This window comes from Erpetoichthys calabaricus, chromosome 10, assembly GCF_900747795.2.
Source record: "Erpetoichthys calabaricus chromosome 10, fErpCal1.3, whole genome shotgun sequence".
Classification (NCBI taxonomy): Eukaryota; Metazoa; Chordata; class Cladistia; order Polypteriformes; family Polypteridae; genus Erpetoichthys; species Erpetoichthys calabaricus.
The window spans coordinates 154,268,557-154,295,642 of NC_041403.2; the positions used below are offsets into that span (position 1 = coordinate 154,268,557).

A 27,086-nucleotide genomic window follows, 5' to 3' on the forward strand; every position below is an offset into this window, starting at 1 on the left:
TAGGCACAGCACTGAGTTACTCTTCAACTGCTGGACGCTGTGTATTATGAATTTGTCTGTCAGACGTGGCTGCACGACAGAAAGAGAGAGAAATAAAGACGAAAGGAGACAAGGAGGGAGTCACTTTAGTAGTGTACTACTGTTGGGCAAGTGAAAAGCAAAGCCAACCCACCCTTCCTTATTTCTGTTTTGCATTCCCCCTCAAGTGTATCTCTTCTTTTGTGTTGACATTGTTCTAACCTAGTATGGGGGGGAAAGTGTTCTCGCAGGGTCCCCATCTAATCACAGCAGTTAGAAAAACAAATGCCTCCCAATCCATTTCAGACTTGTTTTGTAAAACTAGATGAGTTAATATGGGGCAAAGAAGAGTGGATACAGTTTCTTGATTTCAAGTGTATGTCTCACTGGAAATACAAAAGAAGACCAGTAAGTCTCATTAAGTCAAATATTCAAGCCAACTTGTTTATTGTTTTTTTGGGCCTTCTTCATCACAACTTGCTACCAAGGTTCATTTATCGATTCACCAGCTTTCTGCAGGTGTCGATCCAATTCAGGGTCACGGGTTGGGGGTTGGAATCTGTCCCAGGCCTCCCTGGGCACACTGACTCACACTATGCCAATTTAGAAACCCCACATTTTAGATAATAATGTGATTAAAATGAAGGCCAAATGGAAGAGTTTTCATTATGATGGGACAGGACATGCTCTGTAAACGTTGCTATTGAGGATCTGTTATAATAAAATTCCATTTTGGCTTCTGCACCAGTCACAGTACAGAAACAGCACTAACCCATGTTGTAAATGACATTGTGATCTACTCGGATTAGGGAAATTCCACAGCAGTTATGTTGTTATATTTGGGCACAGCATTTACCCTACCAGTGAACATTCTATTTTATTACAGTCTCACAGGTTGCCTGGTTTAGTTCATATTTATGAAATCATTACAAGTATGTAGAGAAATGTGCTGACAGCACTCTATCATTATACACACAAGCTAAATATGGTGTCCCGCAGGGCTCAGTACAGTACTGGGACCTTTTAATGTTTTTCCTTTACAGGCTTCCACTGTGAACTATCATTAGAAAAATTAACATTCATTTTCACTTAAATGCAGATGATAGTTATACCTGTCAGTGGAGCAGGAAGCTGCTCCTGTGTCTGGAGATGTTACTGTTCAGTGGATACAATGGATTCTCCATGATTGACAGGAGCCTGCTCAGCGCCCTGGAGTATGTGAATTTACCCTGGGGATTAATAAAGTCTTTCTTTCTTTCTTTCTTTCTTTCTTTCTTTCTTTCTTTCTTTCTTTCTTTCTTTCTTTCTTTCTTTCTTTCTTTCTTTCTTTCTTTCTTTCTTTCTTTCTTTCTTTCTTTCTTTCCTTCCTTCCTTCCTTCCTTCCTTCCTTCCTTCCTTCCTTCCTTCCTTCCTTCCTTCCTTTTCTTTTCTTTATTTCTGAAGCTGCTCCTCTGTCTGGAGATGATACTGTTCAGTGGATGCAATGGATTCTCCATGATTGAGAGGAGCTTGCTCAGCGCCCTGGAGTATGTGAATTTACCCTGGGGATTAATAAAGTATCTATCTTTTCTTTTCTTTTCTTTTCTTTCTGAAGCTGCTCCTCTGTCTGGAGATGATACTGTTCAGTGGATGCAATGGATTCTCCATGATTGACAGGAGTATGTGAATTTACCCTGGGGATTAATAAAGTTTCTTTCTTTCTTTCTTTCTTTCTTTCTTTCTTTCTTTCTTTCTTTCTTTCTTTCTTTCTTTCTTTCTTTCTTGCCAAATGATGTTTCTCTGGTGTTATCCTTAATTAGATGTGTTAGTGAGTTAAAGGAGTAGATGAATGAGAACTGCTTGTCTCACAATACAGAAATGTTAATTATTACAGGAAATGATGCTGACCATAACAACACTCTTTAACTCGGTTGGAATCCCCATTAGTTGTATTGCATTAGCACGCAATCGACAGGTGTTATTTTGACACTAGAATGTCATTTAAAATGCAAAAACATATCTTATAAATGTGGGAAGATTAAGACTTTTCTAAATTTGCAAGATACTGAGAGATTAATTCATGCATTTATTTCTATTAGGATTGACTATGCAATGTGTTATTCACTGGCTGTTTATGCAGCTTTCAGTTAATTCAAAATGCTGCTGTACAAATTATTACTCAAACCAGAACACACAACTGCAGTTCTCAAGTCCTGACTCCCAGTTAAGATTTAGGGCGGATTTCAAGATCCTCCTTTTAAATTAAAAATCCTTAAATTGCACTGCTTACTTATTTGAACTTATAATCACTTACAAACCAGAAATAAGCATTGAGATCTCAAGATGTTGGCCTACTTCTAAGACAGCGTTTCTCAACCTTTAAGTATTTGCGACCCGAGCTTTCATAACAGTTTTAATTGCGCCCCCCTAACGTTTTTTTGAAAGGAGCCCACTAATACCAATTTGTTCTTTTTTAATTAATGATATATCATAGATGCATATTTTGTTACACCTACTTAAATTTTATCGACATTTATCAACTCTGTATTTATTTTTCTAGTATCAGAATGTAGTTTAAGTTAATTTGTTTTGGTTTCCATAGATGTTATTTTTCATATTTTCGATTCTTGTTTTCTTTTTTCACATCTTCGCGCCCCCCTTTTTTGTTACTTCGTCCCCCAGTCTGAGAACCACTGTTCTAAGGATTAATAAAATAGCAGTGAGAGGTCGAGCTTTTAGTTACAGGACCACAAAACTGTGGAATGATCTGCCTGCTAATACAAGTATAAGCAATGCCCCTTCAGTCTTAACTTTTAAATCCCAGCTGAAGATTTACTGCTTTGGTCAGGCATACCCTGACTAGAGCTGCTGATTAGCTGTGCATACTGGATTTCTGTTTGTTAGTCATTTGTACAGAAATATAAGTAATGAAATATTTACAAGCCATTATTAACCCTCCTCTAGTCTGTTTCTCTTCTCAGTATCTGGATGTGTCACTTGGTGCCACTGATCTACTGCCAGGCTGTTCTCCTGTGCATATAAAATTCATGCAAAGGAGCATTGGTATCATCAGATGGAAAGACTCTCTCATCAGATTAGACGACCAGCACAGACTTCACTATAGAAAACCCAGGAGTGGGCAGGAAGCCAAGGTGGACTGTGACATTATTTTTCTGACTTTTTCTTTTACAACTTTAAACTCTACTGTTTGTCAACTGGCCATAGTTCATCAATAAAATACAGGAGAGATATTCTTGGTTTCCACTTTTTACGTGTTTAAACAAATCTGCATTTTTATGCATTCTGTATTTAGTAGTTAGTGTAATCTACATTTGTATTTTAACTGAGAATTGCTCACAGTGGTCTGTGCCTGACCTCATTGAAGAGTGCTATACAAAAAATAAGCTGTATAGCATTGTACGCTAATAATTTGAATTTGTTGAACTTTTTTCCAATAATTTAAATAATTTACACACTATACAAAACACAAATGAAGTAATTCATTAAACACCAATTAGGAAATCTATGCAACTTGACCACAAGGGGGTGCCAGAGAGCAGTTACACACAGTAACACAGCACACAAGATATGAATACAATAAAGGGATTTTAATTCACACAAGGTACTATTCAATCACCTCTCCAAAATAAGACACAATAATCACACAAATCTTCCTCCTTCCATCCTTCCCTGAGTGTTGCCCACTGCCTCCCGACTGTGACTCCCTGATATGAGGCAGCGGGCTCTCTTTTATCCCAGGACATAAGTAAAGAAGGGAGGTTCTCCCCTGACAGAGCCCCCTATTGGCATGTAGGAACACTGACAGGGATGCATTTCTGGATTCCATATCCCAAGCACCCTTGCGGGTGTCCCAAACGGGTTGCCATGTGAGGACCACTGCCACCTGATGTATGGGGAATGGAACTGCTCCCTAATTAATTTATACCAGCCAGGTACAAAAAGTTATTTTCTTCTCCAGCCAGTCAGTTCATCTGTCCTTCTTCTCTGGCCTCCCGTCTGGGTAATGGATCCTCTTTCTTCCCAGTCGGGATACCCGTTCTCCTCTTACACCAGATAGCCAGCTAACAGCCTCCATTGCCATGGCTGTTCTGCTGCATCAGCAGGTACACCATTATAAACTCCAAAAAGGTGGAAACTGACTGGCCGCACTTACAATGGGACTTCAATATGGGCGTCTCCAAAACAGGGCCTCCAACTTCCTCCTTGTGCTTTATTGTTATGTCTAGACTTATTATTTTGTATTTTAATATGGACTATTAATACAGTCCGGATGTTGAGCTTATGCAATATTTTGCTGTGCTCTCCGTCTCTCTGATCATCAATCCAAAGAACACCAGTCATTGGAAATCTGGCTGTGAACATCACTGGGCAGGTCATTTCCTAACAAACAAGTTTCTTTTCCTGACACCATGATGATTTGGAGGCTGGCAGGCACTGAAGTGAAAATGAGAAGCAATCAGAGAGGCCTGTGATGTGTCCTCCTAAAACAGAAAGTTCTTAGTAATTGTGTAGGTGAACTCATGAGTGGTCAGGCTGACTTGACCTAGTCATTTTCTTAACCTGCTTTGACATTCAAATTTATTACATTTTGAATTAAAACACTTTTCCTATAAATCGCTGTGTTTTGTAATAGTGCCCAACATATCGGCATTTATGTACGTATGTACATTTATATTACATCTCATCCAAATTGTTATGTACACCTTGAAGATGAATATGCATTTACTTGGAAGTGGATAATTAAAGAGCAAGATATGAAACAAATGAAATGCAGCAGGCCGAATCGAGGTCGAAAGATGAGCAGACATTAGCTAACGATCTGTCGTCTGAATAAAAACTAACAAAAAGCAGAAGCCAGAGTCGCACTCCAAAAGTTGCCAAATTAAATACCTAACCAAAAGTAACAGATGGGTTCTGTATGACGTCCTCTTTGAAATATCCTAACTCTTGTGTATTGTACAGCCAGTCTGAGAGGGAACGGAATCAGTAGATGACACAGATGTTAGATCATGACTGGAAGAGTGTAATTAAATAAACAAACCTCAGAATGTGTAGCACAAATCGTAGTCAAAGAACTGAGTACTACATCGAAAACTAAGCAGCTTTGTGAGAGGAAAGTCCGCTATAGCACGAGCTACAGCAGAAGAAGTGTGGAATGGGATGAGGACTATCACTGGCTACAAGCAGGCTGTAAAATCTGCAGAAGGGAACATGGACGAGGCAGATGAATTGAACTGCACCTTGTCATTAACAGGTATGGCTTACACTTGCCAGTCTAGCCATCATCCAACACCTCCAAGCCCCTGTTTTGTGCTAGTTTGACAAGGTTTTGAGCTCAATACGATCACTTCTGACCTTTATGATCTTTGACCCTCCCCAAGAACTAACCACCTCTAACCCAAACTGTCTGTCTTTGCTAACTCAGGTGAAGACGCAGCTGGAGGAAACTCTGCATGGACAAAGTTGGAGGGCCTGATGGAATCAGGCCCAATGTTCTGAAAACATGTGAAAACCCATTAAATGGGTTTCAATGGCCGAGCAGCTTCACACAAACCTAAGATCACTACATGCAATGCCAAGCATCAACTGAAATGGTGTAAAGTCCATCATCATTGGTCTCTGGAGCAGTGAAAACATGTCCTCTGGAGTGATGAACCATGCTTCACCATCTAGCAGTCTGGTAGATGAATCTGGGATTCATCAGGAGAACACTACCGTCTCAACTGCATGGTGCCTACTGTATGGTTTGGTGAAGAAGAGGAATGGTCTAGGGCAGTTTGTTAGGGTTTGGGCTTGGTGATTCTAATGTTACAGCATACAAAGACACTTTAGACAACCGTGCACATCCAACTCTGGGGCCACAGTTTGTGCAATGCCCTTTTTCTGTTGTAATACGACTGTGCACAAAGCCAGGTCCATAAAGACATGGCGGAACTTGAGTGTCTCACACAAAGCCCAGACCTCAACCCTATTGAACACTGTTGGGATGAGCTGGACCACCGATTGGCTCCCTCAACCCTATTGAACACTGTTGGGATGAGCTGGACCACCAATTGGCTCCCTCAACCCTATTGAACACTGTTGGGATGAGCTGGACCACCGATTGTGAGCCAGGTCTTCTCATCCAACTTCAGGACTTGATCTCACAGATGATCTTTTGGTTGAATGGGCACAAAATCTTGTGAAGAGCCTTCCCAGAGGAGTGGAGGCAGTCATGGAGGGGGCAGCTCCTTTTTCAATGCTGATGGCTTTGGAATGGGATGTTTAACAAGCTCACATAGATGTGATGGTTAGGTGTCCAGAAACATAGTGTAGGTTAGCTGGTGACTAGGCAGCATGTCCACCGTGTGAAAGTGATGACCTGGCACACTATCCGGGGTTAGTTCCTACCTCAACCACAAACCTTCTAAGCCCAGTGAGCCTGAAATGAACAAAACAAAAAAGATGGATGAATGGATTGTTCAATGCTGAATGCTGGCACTAGTTGGCATTGGATGACTGATCTTTATTTTGGAATCACTCACGGTTTTGTTCTAGTAATAAATGACAAAGCATGCTTACTTTGGCTGGTACAAGATGAAATTTAAACACGAACATTCTGAATAAAAGGGTAAAAATAGCTGTAGATATTGTTTGATTATAAAAGAACAAAACAGAAGAAACATGTGTGCTGCACATTAAGGCAACGTTCGGACTGCCAAGAGTGGTCAGCTACGGTAGCCCCAAATAAAAACAAAGTAATATCTAGAGCTGCTTAATGTCCATCCATCCACTTCCCAAGCCAGCTTATTTCATTAGAGCGACAAGGGGTAAAGAAGACTTCCCCGAAATTATATCAAGCATAATGTCCAGGAAACAACGCCAAGTGGGACATTAGCCTGTGTCACGTCACACAAATATTGACACCATTTAGAGTCATCAACCAATCTTACCCACAAAAATCCCACAAAGGAATGGAGAGAACGTGCAAAGTCCATACAGGCCAGGATTTGAACCAAAGAAAATATTCAGAGGCCAAAGAGCACAGAGAGGCAAGACTAAACATTGAAAACCGAGTCCCAATATGCAGTCAAGATGAAGCAGAAGTTCAAAAAAATCAGTTACACAATCCCAATACACAAATCCAAAGACAAAGTCGAGAAACACAACACAGGATCGATATCCAAGGAAATCAAAAGGCAATAGCAAAGACACAGACAGTCCTAAGAGAACTCTCCACTCAAGCACGTTAATGAACTGCCAGGAACCATGGGAGGCCCTCCTTTAAATAGGATGGAGGGGCGTTCCTGGCAGAGATTGGCAGGTGGCCCCGCCCCTTGGGGCATTGTCCACAAAACACAAAGGACATAACAAAGGCCATTCCCCTTTTCCAACCCATACACAGAAAGACATATATAATAAAGAAATTCAAAATTAACATGAATAAACTGGATAAAATTAAACAAACCAAACAAGGGACCCAACCTTGAACACCAGTAAGGGGGAAAATGCTGGTTGAACTGTGATAAAGAAAGGGCCGCAACTGGAGCACGGCTGAAACTCTATACTTCATATCTTGGTTTGGGGTGACCGGCGCTACCAAACCCAGTTTACGGTCTACAGTGCATAACGATTTGGTTTGGGGAGGGCATTTTTAAAGAGTTGTGCGAGACATGTCCTTCTGTCAAGGAGTCATTGAGAGATTGAACAAAATGTCGAGAACGTATTGTAAGGTTTCTATACTCTTTTGGGGCTCCCCCCAACAGGACGACATGCCGAACAGCATCCTGAAGCGCAATCGCCATGTCTGTGGAAGACAGCCTATCAGTTGCCGGGGCAACCGCAGGCTCCCAGTGCTGTAGCAGATCTGTAAGCAAATCTGAACAGCTCGTGATCGTGCTATAAGCGCCAGACGTTGATGGGTGATGCAAGGAATATTGTACAGTGCATCCGGAAAGTATTCACAGCGCATCACTTTTTCCACATTTTCTTATGTTACAGCCTTATTCCAAAATGGATTAAATTCATTTTTTTCCTCAGAATTCTACACACAACACCCCATAACAACGTGAAAAAAGTTTACTTGAGATTTTTGCAAATTTATTAAAAATAAAAATTGAGAAAGAACATGTATATAAGTATTCACAGCCTTTGCCATGAAGCTCAAAATTGAGCTCAGGTGCATCCTGTTTCCCCTGATCATCCTTGAGATGTTTCTGCAGCTTAATTGGAGTCCACCTGTGGTAAATTCAGTTGATTGCACATGATTTGGAAAGGCACACACCTGTCTATATAAGGTCCCACAGTTGACAGTTCATGTCAGAGCACAAACCAAGCATGAAGTCAAAGGAATTGTCTGTAGACCTCTGAGACAGGATTGTCTCGAGGCACAAATCTGGGGAAGGTTACAGAAACATTTCTACAGCTTTGAAGGTCCCAATGAGCACAGTGGCCTCCATCATCCGTAAGTGGAAGAAGTTCGAAACTACCAGGACTCTTCCTAGAGCTGGCCGGCCATCTAAACTGAGCGATCGGGGGAGAAGGGCCTTAGTCAGGGAGGTGACCAAGAACCCGATGGTCACTCTTTCAGAGCTCCAGAGGTCCTCTGTGGAGAGAAGAGAACCTTCCAGAAGGACAACCATCTCTGCAGCAATCCACCAATCAGGCCTGTATGGTAGAGTGGCCAGACGGAAGCCACTCCTTAGTAAAAGGCACATGGCAGCCCACCTGGAGTTTGCCAAAACGCACCTGAAGGACTCTCAGACCATGAGAAAGAAAATTCTCTGGTCTGATGAGACAAAGATTGAACTCTTTGGTGTGAATGCCAGGCGTCACGTTTGGAGGAAACCAGGCACCGCTCATCTCCAGGCCAATACCATCCCTACAGTGAAGCATGGTGGTGGCAGCATCATGCTGTGGGGATGTTTTTCAGCAGCAGGGACTGGGAGACTAGTCAGGATAAAGGGAAAGATGACTGCAGCAATGTACAGAGACATCCTGGATGAAAACCTGCTCCAGAGTGCTCTTGACCTCAGACTGGGGCGACAGTTCATCTTTCAGCAGGACAACCGACCCTAAGCACACAGCCAAGATATCAAAGGAGTGGCTTCAGGACAACTCTGTGAATGTCCTTGAGTGGCCCAGCCAGAGCCCAGACTTGAATCCGATTGAACATCTCTGGAGAGATCTTAAAATGGCTGTGCACCGACGCTTCCCATCCAACCTGATGGAGCGTGAGAGGTGCTGCAAAGAGGAATGGGCGAAACTGGCCAAGGATAGGTGTGCCAAGCTTGTGGCATCATATTCAAAAAGACTTGAGGCTGTAATTGCTGCCAAAGGTGCATCGACAAAGTATTGAGCAAAGGCTGTGAATACTTATGTACATGGAATTTCTCAGTTTTTTTATTTTTAATAAATTTGCAAAAACGTCAAGTAAACATTTTTCATGTTGTCATTATGGGGTGTTGTGTGTAGAATTCTGAGGGAAAAAATGAATTTAATCCATTTTGGAATAAGGCTGTAACATAACAAAATGTGGAAAAAGGTGATGCACTGTGAATACTTTCTGGATGCACTGTATATACAGGGAAAAGTATTACTTGGCCATGACCCTGCCTGACTGCTACGTTCGTGTATAGTAGAGTGGCAGATCCCACTGCAATAAATAACCATGCTGTTCCTGTTTCAAGTTGAATAAAGCTGGTCTCGTGTTTTGGGGTGCAAAACAAAGAGACTCGCATGTCACAATATCAAGTACCTGAAACGAAAGTACAGGGACCGTATTAAGCCTCCCCCAAAAAAATGAAGTGTCTTTACTTCAAGAAGATGGATGCCATATTGGGTAAGTAACATTGTGATTCAATTTTAAATCCAAAATCATGACGTGAAAATCTTAACAGCTAGCAGCCATGGCTTACACACTGGGCGATGTTAGCAGTAGCGTCTAGCTTGCCAAGTATGAACTTACCTTAAAGTATTGCAGACGTATATGCGTGTATGCGTATAATCCCCATTTTCCCAGGAAATGACAGATTTTTACTGACATGTTGGGTTTCACTCGGGGTTATTTTGTACGGACCCTAGGCTTACACAGACATTAACTCACAGTCCGTAAAACATTACAGGCACGAGCGATTCAGTCCGGTCTAAAAATCACAGAGTTCCTCCAGTAATTTCTTGATGTCACCTCCTGGTAGCGATTCAGACCAGTCTAAAAATCACAGAGGTCCTCCATTAATTTCTTGACGTCACCTCCTGGTATAAACTAATCCCGTCCAAACTGAGCTAAAATGGACCTAAATACAATTGTGAAGTAAAACAAAGCCACAACAATCCACACATCCGGTACAGATCTGACAACGTTGTGAAATTCAATTTACTTTATGTCTGTAAGTGTAATGCAAATTGGCCAGGGGAAGCAGATGAGGTAGCCATACCCACCTCATTAAAGGAATGCCCACCTTCAAGGCATTCACAACATTTACACATTGATGGATTTGCTTTAAGAAAGTGCAACACAACTAACACAATTCTAGTTAAGTCAGTAGCTCTAATGTGACCAGAAGACTTTATCATCACTGAGAAATGATCATTTGATTTCAGTACCACAATACGCCCAACTCTGACCCACAACCGGCTGCAAAAAGAGAGTGCAGTACTCACCAATGTAAACAGGAGCGTAATTGGACTTCACATTCTCATCTAGGTAGGTCACTCCCAGGGTGTAGAGCGGCGTAGCTCCAAATCCGTGGAGAAACTGTCCCAGCATGAACATGTACCTGTAGTTGGTCAGGCTGGAGGGGTTCTGGTTGCACGTGTCATTCTGAACATCGAAACAGAGGTCGGTGTGCTCAGGAGAGCTTACTCTGTAGCTGTCGGTGACAAAGTGAGGCAAGGCAAAAACCAGTGAGCCCACTGCCATTACTAGGACGCCCCAACCCAGCCACTTGGGCTTATGCCCCGTCCCACCAAAATAGCTGACAAAAGTCAGACACACACAAGCGGCGATGTCGTATGAGCTGGCGATGAGCCCGCTATGGTAGCTCCGCAGGTCAAACCTTCGTTCTATTGAGGTAATGACTGTGTTTATGAATCCATTGACAATCATCCCTTGTAAAAAAGAAGCAACACACAAAAAGAAGAGCACCCACTTTGGGGTGTTAAACCACTGGATGAATTTAGGACGGAAGCCTCCCCATCCGCACAAGTCATCTGTCTTTTGGGGAACAAACCCAATTTTGTTAAAATCTGGGGAGGTGTTGTTGTCTCCTATAGTCTCAGATGACAGAATGTCAACAGAACCCGCGCTGACTCCATCACTGAATTTGCAGCCAACGTCTTCTTCCACTGGGCTGGGGGTCACCAAGGAAAACCCATCTGAACCCTCACCAATGTCCAGCAGCCCCTGCTTGGAACTAAATGAGGCGTCTGTGGATAAAGTGTTCTCCCGCATCCTCAGACCTGTGACTTGACAAACTGGAGGCCGCCTTTGTTTGATCCTGACTACGTGTAAAAACAGGTAGAGTGGCTCTATAAACGCTTCATGGAAGACGTCCAAACTGATGATGAATTCCTAAAGTCTGCCTGGATCCTCGATGTCTAGCAGGTGATTCTCTAGTCTTCATGCTGTGGACAGAAAAGAAAAGGCAAATGAGAGAGAGCAACGAGTGAACTGCACTGCGTAACTGAAGTCCATTCAGAGACCAGCAAGTCGTAAAAACTAAAAGTGAAAGACGCATCTTTTTGACATGAAGGCGGCTCCCCTAATGGAGGCTATCTGGTGTTGTGAAAGCAGCATTCCTCTGATTACTAAACCGGTCTGAAGTTCATTTCTTATTCTCCTTAATCATTTGGGGAGTCTTGCAGGAATTACAAGGACAAGGGTAATAAAGTTTTAGACTGCTGCTTACAGCTCTCAGCAGGAGCAAAGACAAGTTCAACACTCGAGGCGCTAGGAACTCGTTGAACCAACTGGAAAATTGATAGACATGATAATTGATGTGCATAATCATCTGAAAATCGTAGATTCATATGACAAAAAAGATGAACTACAGCAAAGTGCACCTTACACATGCATAGATAGATAGATAGATAGATAGATAGATAGATAGATAGATAGATAGATAGATAGATAGATAGATAGATAGATAGATAGATAGATAGATAGATAGATAGATAGATAGATAGATAGATAGATAGATAGATGTGAAAGGCACTATATAAGACAGCCAGATAGATAGATAGATAGATAGATAGATAGATAGATAGATAGATAGATAGATAGATAGATAGATAGATAGATAGATAGATAGATAGATAGATAGATAGATAGATAGATAGATAGATAGATAGATAGATAGATAACTTTTCTAACCTACTCAAAGGCCTTTACATGGACAGTGGGGAGCCACTTCATCCCCCACCAGTGTGCCACACTTACCCGGCAGCCATTCTTGCACCCGTATGCTCACCACACATTAGCTATTAGGTGGTGAAGGGGTGAGAGAGACAGTTAGCCAATAAGAAGCAGGGAGTGATTAGGGGGCATGAACGGACCAGGTTGTAATTGGCCATTTATCCAGGCCATTGGGAAACACCCTACTCTTTTTGAAAAATTCCCAGGGATCTTTTATGATGTTTTATGTTCTACAATGTCGGAACCTGTTCTAGCAGCATTGGGTAGGAAGCAGGCACCAGCTCTAGAAGGGATGCCAGTGCATCACATAACACAATCACTCTCACCAAACCAATTCCAAGTCAACAATCAGCGGGAGTTTCAGATGGAAGCAAGAACATTTTGTTAAATCCACATGGATTTGAATCCATGCCTCTGGAGCTTATAGGCGCTTCATTAACCACTGAATCACCATCTATGAAGACGTACATCTAATCATTGTCAAACCACTTTGATCCAGTAGTCACAGGGAGCTGAGGCCTATTTGAAGCCACAACCTTAGGGCTTGAAGACCAAAGCCTTAACCACTATGCCACACTGCATTAATGCCATGTTCCCTCCACTTCTTTTAGAATCTTCTTTTAGATGTTTTAAAGGCACTGCAGAGACATCGTCTCTCCGGAACGGCGCAGGTCTTGTCCCCTATTGGAAGCCACCAAAAGGGCACCCTAATGACTTGCACAAACCGCCTCCAGTGCTTCCTCTAAATCCAAAGTACTTTTAAGAATTAAAATCCATATATATACGTAACACAATACTGCATAACTTTTTTTAATTGTGTGCGCAGTCCCAGTCAGGGTCATGAGAGGCTAGAGCCTAATTTAGGGTACACAGTAGAACGCAGCCCTGGACAGGACACTAACATTTTGTACAGTGGTTTGGGGGGAGATGGACTGGCATTTCGAGTAGGGTGATTCCCTACTTAGGCCGAGAAGCCATAATGGAAGGACAAAAGGAAGGGAGGCGCAACATGGCTGGCACGATCACCAATTTCAGTCCCAATCTGGAGGAACTAATATTGGATGGATGAAGGGATTTTATGAGCAGCTTGTCCCCCAGTGTAAGAGGTGGCAGTGCTCCTCTGATAGGGGCCCCAGACTGGACACCCACAGGGTTGCCTCTGATCTTGCCTGAAGAAGGGGCCTGAGTTGCCTCGAAAGCTTGCATATTGTAATCTTTTTAGTTAGCCAATAAAAGGTGTCATTTTGCTTGGCTTTTCTCTACTTGCACGTTAGAAGCCACTAGGGGGCAGAATGCAGAGCATCAGATGCTAATCTTCGTCCTCGTAGAGCTTCTTTCGAAACCCAAGTCTGTCGTGGATTATTTGCATTGGCAGAGCCTTGGCTGATTTGCAACTGATTTGCCTCATCGTCTGCTGTCACACCGTCCCTTCAACAGAATCATTTCACGCGCACGCTCCGTGTTGTCATCAGACGTGGATGTGGACAGGCGTCCGGGCTCCTTCTTCATCATGGCAGACACTTGTGCGAACTTCCTTGAACTTCTCTATCCATTTATGTACACTTCTTTACCATAAAACACTTTCTCCATTCTGTGTACAAAGTCTTCCATAAATATCGGCACCAGGTACACCCTCAGAGCACAAAAAAAAACCCTAATCGCTGCACGTTGCTCTTTCGTGCAAATCACAAGTGGCGCTGCCTTTGCTTCTCGCACCGCAGTTACAAATGATCTGACGTTTTATAAATGATGTGACGTTTTACAGATGATCTGACGTAAGATGTTCACACCTGACTGGGGAGACAGGGACCTCGTACGGAAAGAAAGCGCTGCTAAGACAGTGCTGCTGCTGCTGCTGCCGCCAACACAAGTTTTAATATAACCGGAGTGCGGATCATTTTTGACTCACCCTCGTATCTGTGCCGCGTGGAAAGCACTTGTCCCTTCTGAACTGGCGCAGGCAGACTAAAGTGTGATTGTCACCGATCTCCTCACGTTCGCGCATCTTTGCGTGCCGCTTCTCTTTTAATTTAAACGAGTACTAGCAGCCGCCTGCCCTGCCCGCTGTTTCGTCACGCACAGCGCTGACATCAAGTCTGCGTTTTCAGGCTGAAGGTGTGTTACTGTCGCTTTACCGGGCTGCTCTGTGACTGACGGCGGAAAGTAAACTTTATTACAACGGTTATCAAAAATGCCACTTCGCTGTTACTTCAGTCGTTTTCGCGTGCGCGCTATATGTTCTGTTACCAATAGATTCTTCAGCAGAGAAAAAAATATGGAAAAGAAAAATAACAATAGTAATAATTATAATTAATAATTCATTACTTGCCACCCAAGAACTCTGTATAAAATAAATGTACCAGTCCACTTTCACGCCATACGTGAAGCCTTGCTCTTAAATAATGTATTCGGGTAGTTTTGTTAAAACGGTTATCAAAAATGCCACTTTGCTAGTTGTTACTTCAGTCGTTTTGGCGTGCGCACTATATGTTCTGTTACCAATAGATTCTTCAACAAAGAAACATGGAAAATAAGATTTAGTAAAAAAAAAAAAATCTTTATATATAATACGCTACGGTGGCTGTTCGTTTGTCTGTCCAGGATTTTAAATCAACTGTAGCTCACAAACTGTTTGACCTATTGAACTGAAACTTGGTACACATATACTACGTGACGTCTGCTATCCGCTTTCGGAGTGATGATTGACCTCCAAAGTTATTCCTTTTTTATATTTTATTTTTATTGTAAATCAACTCTCGGCGGCGGCCGTGTGGCGCATGCGTACAAACGCCATTCTTATCTTTACCACCTTCGCTGTCACTCCCACTACCTCTTCATATCTTAAATCATCCATCCATTTTCCAACCCGCTGAATCCAAACACAGGGTCACGGGGGTCTGCTGGAGCCAATCCCAGCCAACACAGGGAGCAAGGCAGGAAATAATCCTGGGCAGGGTGCCAACCCACCGCAGGACACACACAAACACACCAAGCACACACCAAGCACACACTAGGGCCAATTTAGAATCGCCAATCCACCTAACCGGCATATCTTTGGACTGTGGGAGGAAACTGGAGCGCCCGGAGGAAACCCACGCAGACACGGGGAGAACATGCAAACTCCACGCAGGGAGGACCCGGGAAGCGAACCCAGGTCTCCTAACTGCGAGGCAGCAGCGCTACCCACTGCGCCACCGTGCCGCCCAATCTTAAATCATTCTTGAGGCAAATTGAAGTGCCAGCTTAAGTGAACAATGAAAGAATGCATACTAAGTAATTGCAACACAAACACCGAAAAGATGCCGACGAAAGAAGAGAAGAGGGAGGTCGCTAGGGTGGAGAAAAGAAGAGCAGCTTAGGAAGCAGCAAGCGCGTCAACCTCTGAGCTGACAAATGATAAACGTACAGAGAAAGAGGAGGAAAACTAGGAATGGACAAGTCAAGTGTATTCACTGCAGTGCACGGTTACTGCTCTTATATAATTCGCTACTGTGGCTGTCCATTTGTCTGTCCAGGATTTTAAATCACCTGTAGCTCGCAAAACCGTTTGAACTATTGACCTGAAATTCGGTTCACATATACTACGTGACGTCTACTATCCGCTTTCGGGTGATGATTGACCTCCAAAGTTATTCCTCTTTTTATTTTATTGTATAATCAACTCTCGGCAGCGGCCAGCAGGGCGGCCTTTTGGCGCATGCGTACGGGCGCCGTTCTCATTCCTTACCAGTTTCGCCATCACTTCCCCAACCGCTTCATATCTTAAATCATTCTTGTGGCAGATTGAAGAGTTAAGTGCTCGCTTAAGTGAAAAATTAAAGAAAACATACTAAGTAATTGCAACACAAACACTGACTTAATCAGTTTTAACGCATAAAGCTGCCAACAGAAGAAGAGAAGAAGCGGGCTGCTAGGGTGGAGAAAAGAAGAGCTGCTCAGGAAGCAGCAAGCGCATCAACCTCTGAGCAAACGAATGGAAAACGTCAGACTATAGGCCAGTAAACGTGACGTGAATCACAGGAAAATTAATGGTAGGAATTATTAAGCACAGTAACGTGCAGTGAATACACTTGGCTTGTCCATTCCTAGTTCTCATCCTCTTTCTCTGTACGTTTAGCATTCGTTTGCTCAGAGGTTGACGCGCTTGCTGCTTCCTGAGCAGCTCTTCTGTTCTCCACTCTAGCGGTCCGCTTCTTCGCTTCTTTCGTCGGCATCTTTACACGTTAAAACTGATCGTCAGTGCTTGTGTTGCAGTTACTTCGTTCATTTTTCACTTCAGCTGGAACTTAAGTCTTCAATCTGCCTCAAGAATGATTTAAGATATGAAGAGGTAGGGGAAGTGACGGCGAAGCTGGTAAGGAATGAGAACGGCGCCAGTACACATACGCCGCACAGCTGCCGGGAGTTGATTCTACAATAAAATAAAAAGAGAAATAACTTTGGAGGTCAATCATCACCCCCAAAAGCAAATAGGAGATGTTACATAGTATATGTGTACCAAATTTCCGCTCAATAGTTCAAACGGTTTGCGACCTACAGGTGATTTAAAATCCTGGACAGACAAACAGAACAGCCACGCTAGCATATTATATAAGAAGATAATTCATTACTTGACACCCAAGAACTCTGGGTAAAAAATTCCACGGGAAAGGCGCTGTTGTGGAACTCAACTTTAACCTCCATCATATGAGTGATTAAAACTGAGTGAATAAAATAGTTTTAAGTTCTATGAAAAAAAGAAAATAAATCCCTTGCCTGTCATGACCGCCCCTTTAAATTGGGGGAGGACCTCATATTTCAAAATGGAAACCAGTTATCGCTATCTCAGATTCTGTTCATTTATAGCTTTTTTTGTTGTTGTTTTTTATACATTTTTGGATGGGCCTGTGTCAGATGTCACCAAATATAAAAGGGAAAAATGAATAAACAGGACTTGTTTTTAAGTACATTCATTAGTATTAATTTAAAATTTGTCATTACCTGCTGCTCACCGGCCGCTGAAAATGTCTGGCCCAGCTAAATTTCTTGGTTTGTAAAGCTGGCCCAACTGAAATCGTAACTGAATAGCCCTGCTTTATAGGAAATAAACAAACTGTAAGTGCCAACCAAGAAAGACGGGCATCCAGGCTGGGATGGAAGGTACGTTTTTGCCCAGATGGGATGCCAGAATGGAAGGACAGATAAGCTTGCCGGCTAGATGAGGAAACTGGGCAGGAGTAGTTCCATCTCCCGTACAGCAGGTGGCAGTGGTCCTCTTGTGGTGTCCCAGTTTGGACACCCGCAGGGGTGCTGTGGCTGTTGGGACCCCCATGTCTGGCTTGAAAAGGAGTCTGCAGCCTCACACCGCAAAGTATGAACCAAGGAGACACTGGGCGACAATCAACTGGGGGCGGAAGGAAGAACTTTATTTCATTCAGAAGTGTTCTGGATGGCATTTGTGTTTTAAAGTGTGGGTGAGAAATAAAAAAAACATTTTTATTTGGACCCAGAATTGTGTTGGGTAACTTTGTGTCAGTTTGAGGTTCAGTGTCGCCCCCTTGTGGTCACAAGACACACTGCCCTTTTTAGTTCAAGAGAGGTGGACACCTGCTCCTGAATCAGTGTGTGTCAGGTGTAAGTCTTAGTGAATTCATGCTTCCTGTCTACCATTGACTGACTGCAAGAAATGTTACTGTTTTGCTATGTCATTGTTAATGTTATCTCTGGGAGGCATGGTGGTACAGAGGTTAGCACTCACAGTTCAGATTACATTTTTTTGGCACAATGACGGGTCCAGCTAAGTCAGCAGATGCTTGTCTAGCCCTCAGGTACACCACTGCACCGTTATTATCCGCTCAACACTACTTCAGATCCACCATCCTTATTCACTTCAATGCATTTCGCTGAGTTTGGCGACGTTCCTGCACATTTGAAACAAATTCAGCGGGATTAACTCATTAATCCTGACCACAAGACACTGTTGTCGAAGACGGCATGAAACCTAATCAACACAGACAACAGCGGTGCACCATCCACCGGAAAGTATTTTGTAATGCATTTGGTAATAAAATACACAGCTACAAATATTTGTGCCGTGTCATCTTTTTGTAATAACAAATGCAATGCATTCAGTTACTAAAGGTGTTTGCGATGTGACATCTTTTGGAGTGGCAGAGGCACTTCAAATGGATGGACACACAAGACAGACATACAGACAACTCCATTATCCGTTAACTAGCTGTTCTGCAAAATCTAAGTAATCAACGTGGACCTCAGTGTTAAGGTCTACAGTGCACCAGGTACTATGAACATCTCTGTTATATACGCTTTGGTGTGGGATTCGTAAAAGCAGCTTTAAAGTTTGTGATGCACCATGTGTTGGAATGACACACACAATGCACAAGTCTCTGTTATATGCCATTTGCTATGGGATTTGAAAACGCTGCCACTGAAGCTCATTGTATCAGGAATTTTACAATCTCCACGCAAACATCAGTTTAAATATTTTTATCAGGCACCCTTACGAAAAATGACAAAAAAAAAATGAAATTAATATATTAAAGACAGTAAGCAGGATGCCCCACAGAATTCCAAAACTTTGTGATATTTTCACTCTCTCATCTTTGCAAAGATCAACAACAAATTGCAGCCAACAAATTGTTCAGCGTGAGTGTGTCAAGAAACGCTATGGCAGCTCCGTTACACCAAATGGCTATACGTCTGGACAACACCTCTAGTTATCTACCTAGTATATTGTGCCTTTCACTGTTCTGTTTAGTATATAGTGTCTTTCACTTACTGGATCTATCTATTATATACTGTAGTGCCATTCACATCTATCTATCTATCTATCTATCTATCTATCTATCTATCTATCTATCTATCTATCTATCTATCTATCTATCTATCTATCTATCTATCTATCTATCTATCTATCTATCATATAGTGCCTTTCACATAAATCTATCTATCTATCTATCTATCTATCTATCTATCTATCTATCTATCTATCTATCTATCTATCTATCTATCTATCATAAAGTGCCTTATCTATCTATCTATCTATCTATCTATCTATCTATCTATCTATCTATCTATCTATCTATCTATCTATCTATCTATCTATCTATCTATCTATCTATCTATCATATAGTGCCTTTCACATAAATCTATCTATCTATCTATCTATCTATCTATCTATCTATCTATCTATCTATCTATCTATCTATCTATCTATCTATCTATCTATCTATCTATCATATAGTGCCTTTCACATCTATCTATCTATCTATCTATCTATCTATCTATCTATCTATCTATCTATCTATCTATCTATCTATCTATCTATCTATCTGTCTGTCTGTCTGTCTGTCTGTCTGTCTGTCTATCTGTCTGTCTGTCTGTCTGTCTGTCTGTCTGTCTGTCCTATCTTTATCCGGTGTACTAAATACATATAAACACACACACACACAAGTATATGCAGATAGCACTTTAGAAGAGTTGCCCTTTTGGTTTGTTAGTCACTAATTGCTATTTAGCACAAGACAGACAGACTCCAATCTAAAGCTTTCATTCTAATATTTTAATATATAACATGCACACTTACACATAACACTGAAACAGGTTCTTTACATCATTGCCATATCAATGTGAGTGGCATAGAATTTAATTAATTTAATTACAAAACCATGAATATCAATAAACGACATTAGAGCCCTCATATAACACACCACACATTCATCAGATTAGTGCAGAAGAGTCCTAAGATTAAAGTGTGAGTTTCACGCACCTCAGTGTGAGTTAAATACAATATACAACTAAACATATGCACAGAAATTGAATATACGAAACACACACACACACACTCACACTTGCACACACTCTCACACTCACACTTGCAGTAGATATATATAATGGACGCTTTTCCACACATCACTCCATACATAAGCCCCTAGCTGTGTTTCAGCTCCAGGTCTTTTCCTTGGACTCACCCTCCCCGTCTGCGTCCACCGGTGTTCAAACAGCTGGAGAGCGTTAGGTGGACCCCGCCACATTTCCACAAACACACACACACACAATATCCCGTATTCCTCTGCTCCGAGGACACGCGTGTTGAGCAGTGACGGCTGGCTGTCTGCACACAGGAATTTCATGTCTTTGCATGACATTTAAGCGGCTGGGTGGAGAGTTACTTATCAGAGTCCATCCCATTCTCAATGAACACTCCCTGCTTTATTTTGCCTGAGCATGGGAAAAAATTACAATCATGAAAATGAAAACAGCCTTTGGCTTTTTTTTTTATATTATTATTATTATTCTTTCACTTTTTTTTTTTTCCCACCTTTAGTCATTCTGGTCGGAGAGAGCTTTGGATTTTCAATGCAGTGCACCTGTAAACAGGGTTGAAAGTCTGGGATTTCTAGACAAGAGATTTTTTTTTTAACAGATTATATCCGTCCATTTTCTCACCTGCTTATCCAACTTAGTTGCGTCATGAGCTGTCATTTTCATGTGATTCACCATTTAGGCTCCCTCTCCGTAGCAGGCAGCTGTTTTCCAGTACGCACATAAATCCAACATCTATTAGCAACATCTGCCTGTCCTCCTGCACTGCACTGAACGGGGGTCCTCCGTAAGTGGCAGTGAATAACTCTCTGCTTGTTCGCTCGCTCAATGTTATGTATTATGAAGAGCACAGCCTGCATTTTTGGCTTTAGTTACATTTTACTGTGACGGGGAATGTCCCTGGTTAACAATCAGCAGATTCGGAAGTACGGCCAAGTAGCAACAACGCTGGGCTACAAACCACAAACACGCTGCTTCAGTTCCTATCGTTGGCTCCCTTTATAATCTCCTAGTTAGGGTTCCTCACTTTTTTATGCCCCTTATGGGAAATAAACTAAAGATGTGTTACTGTAAGAAGCGTGTGAAGGGCGTTCGTAACAGAAAGGCGCTATATAAATGTTGCCACGTTCACTAATAAACAGATTAAATAAGAGGTATGAAAACCTCCCAAGTGTTCAGCTGACTCTGAAGATCTTCCAGCCCTCCCTCATTACGCCCTCATTAGCTAGGTGGTCCTACCAAGCTTGGCAGTGGGCACAGCGCCTCCCAGCTTTCATCTGTTGCCCACTTTCTCTCATTAAAGGTGTCATACATGAAGTCGTTTGCCCATTCTCTCATTTTCCAAACTCTGTTAGTCCCTTGCCACTGGCCACAGGATGTAGGTGTGCCAGTCCCACATGTTCAAATGTCACCACCTTAACGTTGATGCAAATTCAAATGCAAGCTTGCTGCCAGCTCAAATGACTCAGTACAAGGAAGAAAGTCACCACCTAAGCTCTGGTACCAGATCAAATGCTTTGGGCTAACCTGTGATACCGGCTTAAATTGGTGCGTAAGCCTTAAGCCAAGTTCAAAAATCCCCAGTTAAGTTCTCATATCAGTCCAAATGCCACTGCCTAAATACTGGTGCCATTTCAAATGTCTTACCATAAGCTCTGCTGCTAGTTCAGACACTTTAGCTTAAGCTCTGGTGCCAGTTCACATGCCACCGTCTTAAGCCCTCGTGGCAAATTTAATTGTCACTGCCTTAACCCTGAGGCACCGTTGTAAGTCCCAGTGCCAGTGCAAATACCTCACAATAAGCCGTAGGCCCCTTTTAAATGCCTCGGTTTAAGCCCTAATGCCAGTTCAAATACTCTGACTTAAGATATCAGGCTAACTGCCATTGCCTAAACACTGGAGCCATGTGTCTTATGAGCTATTCTGCTAGCTCAGAAACTTTGGCTAATGCTCCGGTGCCAGTTCAAATGCTTCACCCTAAGTCTAATTAATGCCCCTTTCAAATCCCTCAATCTAAGCCTTAATGCCAGTTCAAATATTCCCACTTAAGATCTGATGTCAGGCTAAATGCCACTGCCTAAACACTGGTGCCAGTTCTAATGTCTCGCCATGAGCTCTGCTGCTAGCTCAGATACTTTGGCTAATGCTCCGGTGCCAGTTCAAATACTTCACCCTAAGCCTTGTGCCCCTTTCAAATGCCTCAGTCCAAGCTTTAATGCCAGTTCAAATATTCCCACTTAAGATGTGGTATCAGGATAAAATACTGGTGCCAATTCTAATGTCTTACCATGAGCTCTGCTGCCAGCTCAGATACTTTGGCTAATGCTCCGGTGCCAGTTCAAATGCTTCACCCTAAGCCTAATGCCCCTTTCAAATGCCTCAGTCCAAGCCTTAATGCCAGTTCAAATATTCCCACTTAAGATGTGGTATCAGGATAACATACTGGTGCCAGTTCTAATGTCTTGCCATGAGGTCTGCTGCTAGCTCAGATACTTTGGCTAATGCCCCGGTGCCAGTTCAAATGCTTCACCCTAAGCCTAATGCCCCTTTCAAATCCCTCAGTCTAAGCCTTAATGCCAGTTCAAATATTCCCACTTAAGATCTGATGTCAGGCTAAATGCCACTGCCTAAACACTGGTGCCAGTTCTAATGTCTCGCCATGAGCTCTGCTGCTAGCTCAGATACTTTGGCTAATGCTCCGGTGCCAGTTCAAATACTTCACCCTAAGCCTTATACCTTTACAAATGTCTAAGACTGGTTCCAGGTGCCACCACACCTTGCCTTGAGATCTGGTGCCTGTTCAAATGTCTCAGTCTAAGCTTTTCCTGCCATGACAATCTAAATTCAGACAAATCCAGCTTGGTATCATTGATATCGCTCTCTGCCAAGTTCTGCCAAGTGACCAAGTTCTGCCTGAAGTCTCTGGTCATGCATTGCTCGTTGCTTCCAGAACTTCCACTAAATGTTCTTTTGTCTTTAAGTTGTTAATAATGTGAAGATGCATTTTCTCGTGACCCGAGTGAATCAGTACAGGTCTGGTCTTCATAATACCCATTAATTCACCTCCCCAGTGTCCATAATAAGCTCCTACTCCAACGACAAGTCAAGACTTAGTCTTCTACGTTAGAAAAAAATTCTTAAAGATAGTAACTGATCCTGAAAATGTCTGTGTGTGCATCACAGCACACCTCCCACATACAGAAGTGCTTATTTAACAGAGAAGGGGAAGCAATGTCACTCTCACAGCCAGCCACAAATAGCTCTGCGTCTTGACGTGTGGTATTAAACGATGAACATCAAATAGGAAATCCTTCATTTATAAAAACCGCTATCCCTCTCAACAATTCACATGTTAGGCAACTTCTCGGTTTGTCAAGGGCGGTCTCACGCCTCGCACTCAAGTGTTGCTGGGATAGACTCCCCCAATGTGGCCCTGAATCGGATTAAACACAGTTGAAAATGTGAAGTTACGTCACGTTTAGCCTGCCTGCCTTCTCCATACAGACCCTGCCTCTTCTTTGCATAACAAACCATAAATAATTCCAGCAAGCTTTACAAATCAAATTCTAGTAAAAGCGTTGAGCGCTGCATGGTGGTGCAGATGTGACTGAATAACAATGTGCTGTACAGTCTTGTCCAATAGGAGGAACTTCCTGTCAGGTTGTCATGGCAATCAGTCCGTGTGAATGTCTGCCAGGCTGCACCAGAACTTGGAGTCGGTGCCGTCAGGGCCGCTGCTGGCCAAATGGGTGCCCTAAGCAGAAATGTACTTTTGTGCCCCCTCCCCCAAATATTAGTTAGGCAGCCGTAACAGAGGTGAGGGCGCGCACGTCATCACGTGTGCTTAGCCTACTCTGCATTCACCGTAAAATGCAATATATACGTTTATATTTTTGTTTATTTGTATATGTATATTATTAATATTAATTTATTATTATAATATATAAAACAACGATTTTTTTGAGCAGCTGGGATGGTGCCCCCCTGGGAGTTGGTGCCCTACACAGACTGCGTACTCTGCGTATAGGGAGCGGCGGTACTGGGTGCCGTCACCGATGATGGACTAAACCACAGACCTTGCTGGTAGTTTCATTTATTTGTCATTAATTACAATTCATTTCATGCAACTGACAAGCAATTTACTAAACTTTTTTAAAAAATATTTTAAACCACTATACTAAATGTGAATGAATGACACTGCCATCCATAATATTTTTGACAAAGACTCATTTTTGACTTGATTTCCTCCTCTGCTCCACAGTTTAAAATTGCGAATCAAACAATTCAGATGTGATTAAAGTGCACATTGCAGACTTCCATTTAACACGGATGTCGACATATCATATACGGACGTGTAGGAGTGTCTTCACGCAGCTGCCGGCCACTACACCAACGCATTCAGCACTTCAGTCAGCTGAGGATACTGGTACATGACTTCACTTTTCAATCTCCAGATTGCTTGCATTAATCAAAATTGGTATCCGATTAAGCAATAATACACAAAAATGTTGTCTATGAAGTATACTGCTTTGCGCCTTCGCTTCTTTATAAGAGATGCCCCTTCGGTCTCAGCTTTTAAATCCCAGCTGAAGACTCACTACTTCAGTTTAGTATACCCTGACTAGAGCTGCTGACTAACTGTACAGACTGCATCTCTGTTGTCAATAATTAGCACTAAAACATAACTAACATCCATCCATCCATTTTCCAACCCGCTGAATCCGAACACAGGGTCACGGGGGTCTGCTGGAGCCAATCCCAGCCAACACAGGGCACAAGGCAGGAACCAATCTTGGGCAGGGTGCCAACCCACCGCAGCATAACTAACATGATAGTTATAATTTGTTACTAACCCTCACCTATTCTGTTTCTCTTCTCGGTACTCAAATGTGGCACTTGGTGCCACGGCCCACCTGCCAAGTTGTTTTGCCTGCCTAAGGTAAAGTCATCCCTGATGGAGGATCACAAGAATTGTGGGGTAGAGGGGTCCTTTCATCGGATTGGCTGGCCCAGCGCTATTTCAGCTGTGGAATGGCCAATAGGAGGAGGCAGATTGATGGCTGAGGTCTCCAGGACTCTAAATAAATCCAAATCATATTATGGGATATCATCTACTGTTAAATTCTGCTTTGTACTTCTAAAATTTTTATTTTTATACTGTATTGAGGATTTGTTCTGTTCTGTGTATTGTATTGTATCGACCCCACTTCTTTTTGACACCCACTGCACGCCCAAACTACCTGGAAAGGGGTCTCTCTTTGAACTGCCTTTCCCAAGCTTTCTTCCATTTTTCCCTACCAGGGGTTTTTGGGAATTTTTCCTTGCCTCCTTAGAGAGTCAACGCTGGGGGGCTGTCAAGAAGCAGGGCCTGATAAAGCCCATTGGGGCACTTCTTGTGTGATTTTGGGCTATACACAAATAAATTGTATTGTATTGTAATTGTATTGTTCTCTCACCAAATCTGCCTTTAGCTCTGAGCTCGGGCATCTACATGAGCTCGGGCAGCCGGTAGCTGAAAAAAAAATATTCAGCCCTCAAAGAGTTAAGGGGATTTGCAAACATTTCGGTCACACCCTGTACAAATAACAACTATGTGATCCCCCCATTTCTAGGCTCCCATAATGTTTGGTACAATTGGCATCACAAGTGTTTGTGATTCCTCAGGTGGGTTTCATGGCTTCATAAGATACCTCGGCTTCAACATGAGGACAAGAGCTGCACCAATGAATGTCAAAGAAGCCATCATGAGGCTGAAAAACAAGAATAAAACCATTGGAGACATCGAGAAAAACGTCTACCCTTTGGAGTCTATAGATGCCATTGTTCAACTATGAGGACAAGAGCTGTGCCAATGAAAGTTAAAGAAGCCATTATGAGGCTGAAAAACAAGAATAAAACCATCAGAGACATTGATGAAACCTTACAATGGCCTAAATCAACGTCTGGAATATCATTAAGAGGGATAGAATGCACTGGTAGGCTCAGTAATCACAGATTGACTTGGTAGGCCAAGGAAGACCTCCACTGCTGAGGACAGAAGAATCCTCACTGTGGTAAAGAAAAAGCTCCAAACGCCTGGCTGACAGATCAGCAACAGTCTTCAGGGGGTCGAGGCATCAAGTTTGACAGCTGTGCCTTAGGTGGCTGGATCACTTCTGAAAGAGACTTGTGTTTGTATCTGCCTAGAGAGTAATAAAGTTTCTACTCGTTGGAAAACCTCCTGTTCTCTCCTTGGAAAACCTCCTGTTCTCTCCTGTGCAACTTTGTGACTCAAGCTTGACAATATATATCCCCTTCCGGTCGTACCACCATAAATTCTGGGTATCCCAGAAGGAGGCATCTCTTTTCGCCAGACCAATGCAGGATGAAGCTCTATCAAATCCAGATCGCCTTACAACCCCTTTGAACCTGTGCAACGGGACAAGCGCCAAGACGCGCCATTTACGTTCAGATCTTCCTTATTTCTTCCTCATCCTTGGACAAAATAAGGAAGATGACCCGGTTGGTGTCCAAAATTTCTCACTTTTTGTGTCATTCCTACATCCAACCAGAAAAAAGTTAGGCAAAAGGCCCGCTCACTGACACATGCAAGTATGGCACGTCCTTTTATCAACCTGACAGGAACTGGGCTTATCCTAAACCCAGAGGTATCTGTCTGAGGCATGAGGATATCTGCCAAGGCTTATTGACAGGTTTTGATTACTCATCTCTATCTACCTTCTCAGGGTTGTGTGGGTTTTTCTCGGGGTACTTTGGGGCTCTACCCATATTTCAAATAAAAACACATATTAGATTACTTCGTAAATGTAAACTGCTGCAGATTGTGTGTGAATGTGTGTTCCCTTCAATG

The 27,086-nt window shown here is 42.6% G+C and overlaps 1 protein-coding gene across 6 annotated transcripts in view; it reads right to left on the bottom strand.

Moving 5' to 3' along the window:
• Positions 1–27,086, bottom strand: part of slco4a1 (solute carrier organic anion transporter family, member 4A1) — a 205,950-nt gene that overhangs the window by 84,338 nt on the left and 94,526 nt on the right. For 5 of the 6 annotated variants that reach the window (XM_051932562.1, XM_051932561.1, XM_051932557.1 and 2 more), the window contains one exon: positions 10,660–11,622. In XM_051932562.1, coding sequence (XP_051788522.1) covers positions 10,660–11,449 — 790 coding nt within the window. In that variant the 5' untranslated portion in view covers positions 11,450–11,622. Of the gene's footprint in view, positions 1–10,659; positions 11,623–20,382; positions 20,604–27,086 lie in introns of those variants that run through there. The other variant, XM_051932558.1, reaches the window with a different exon arrangement.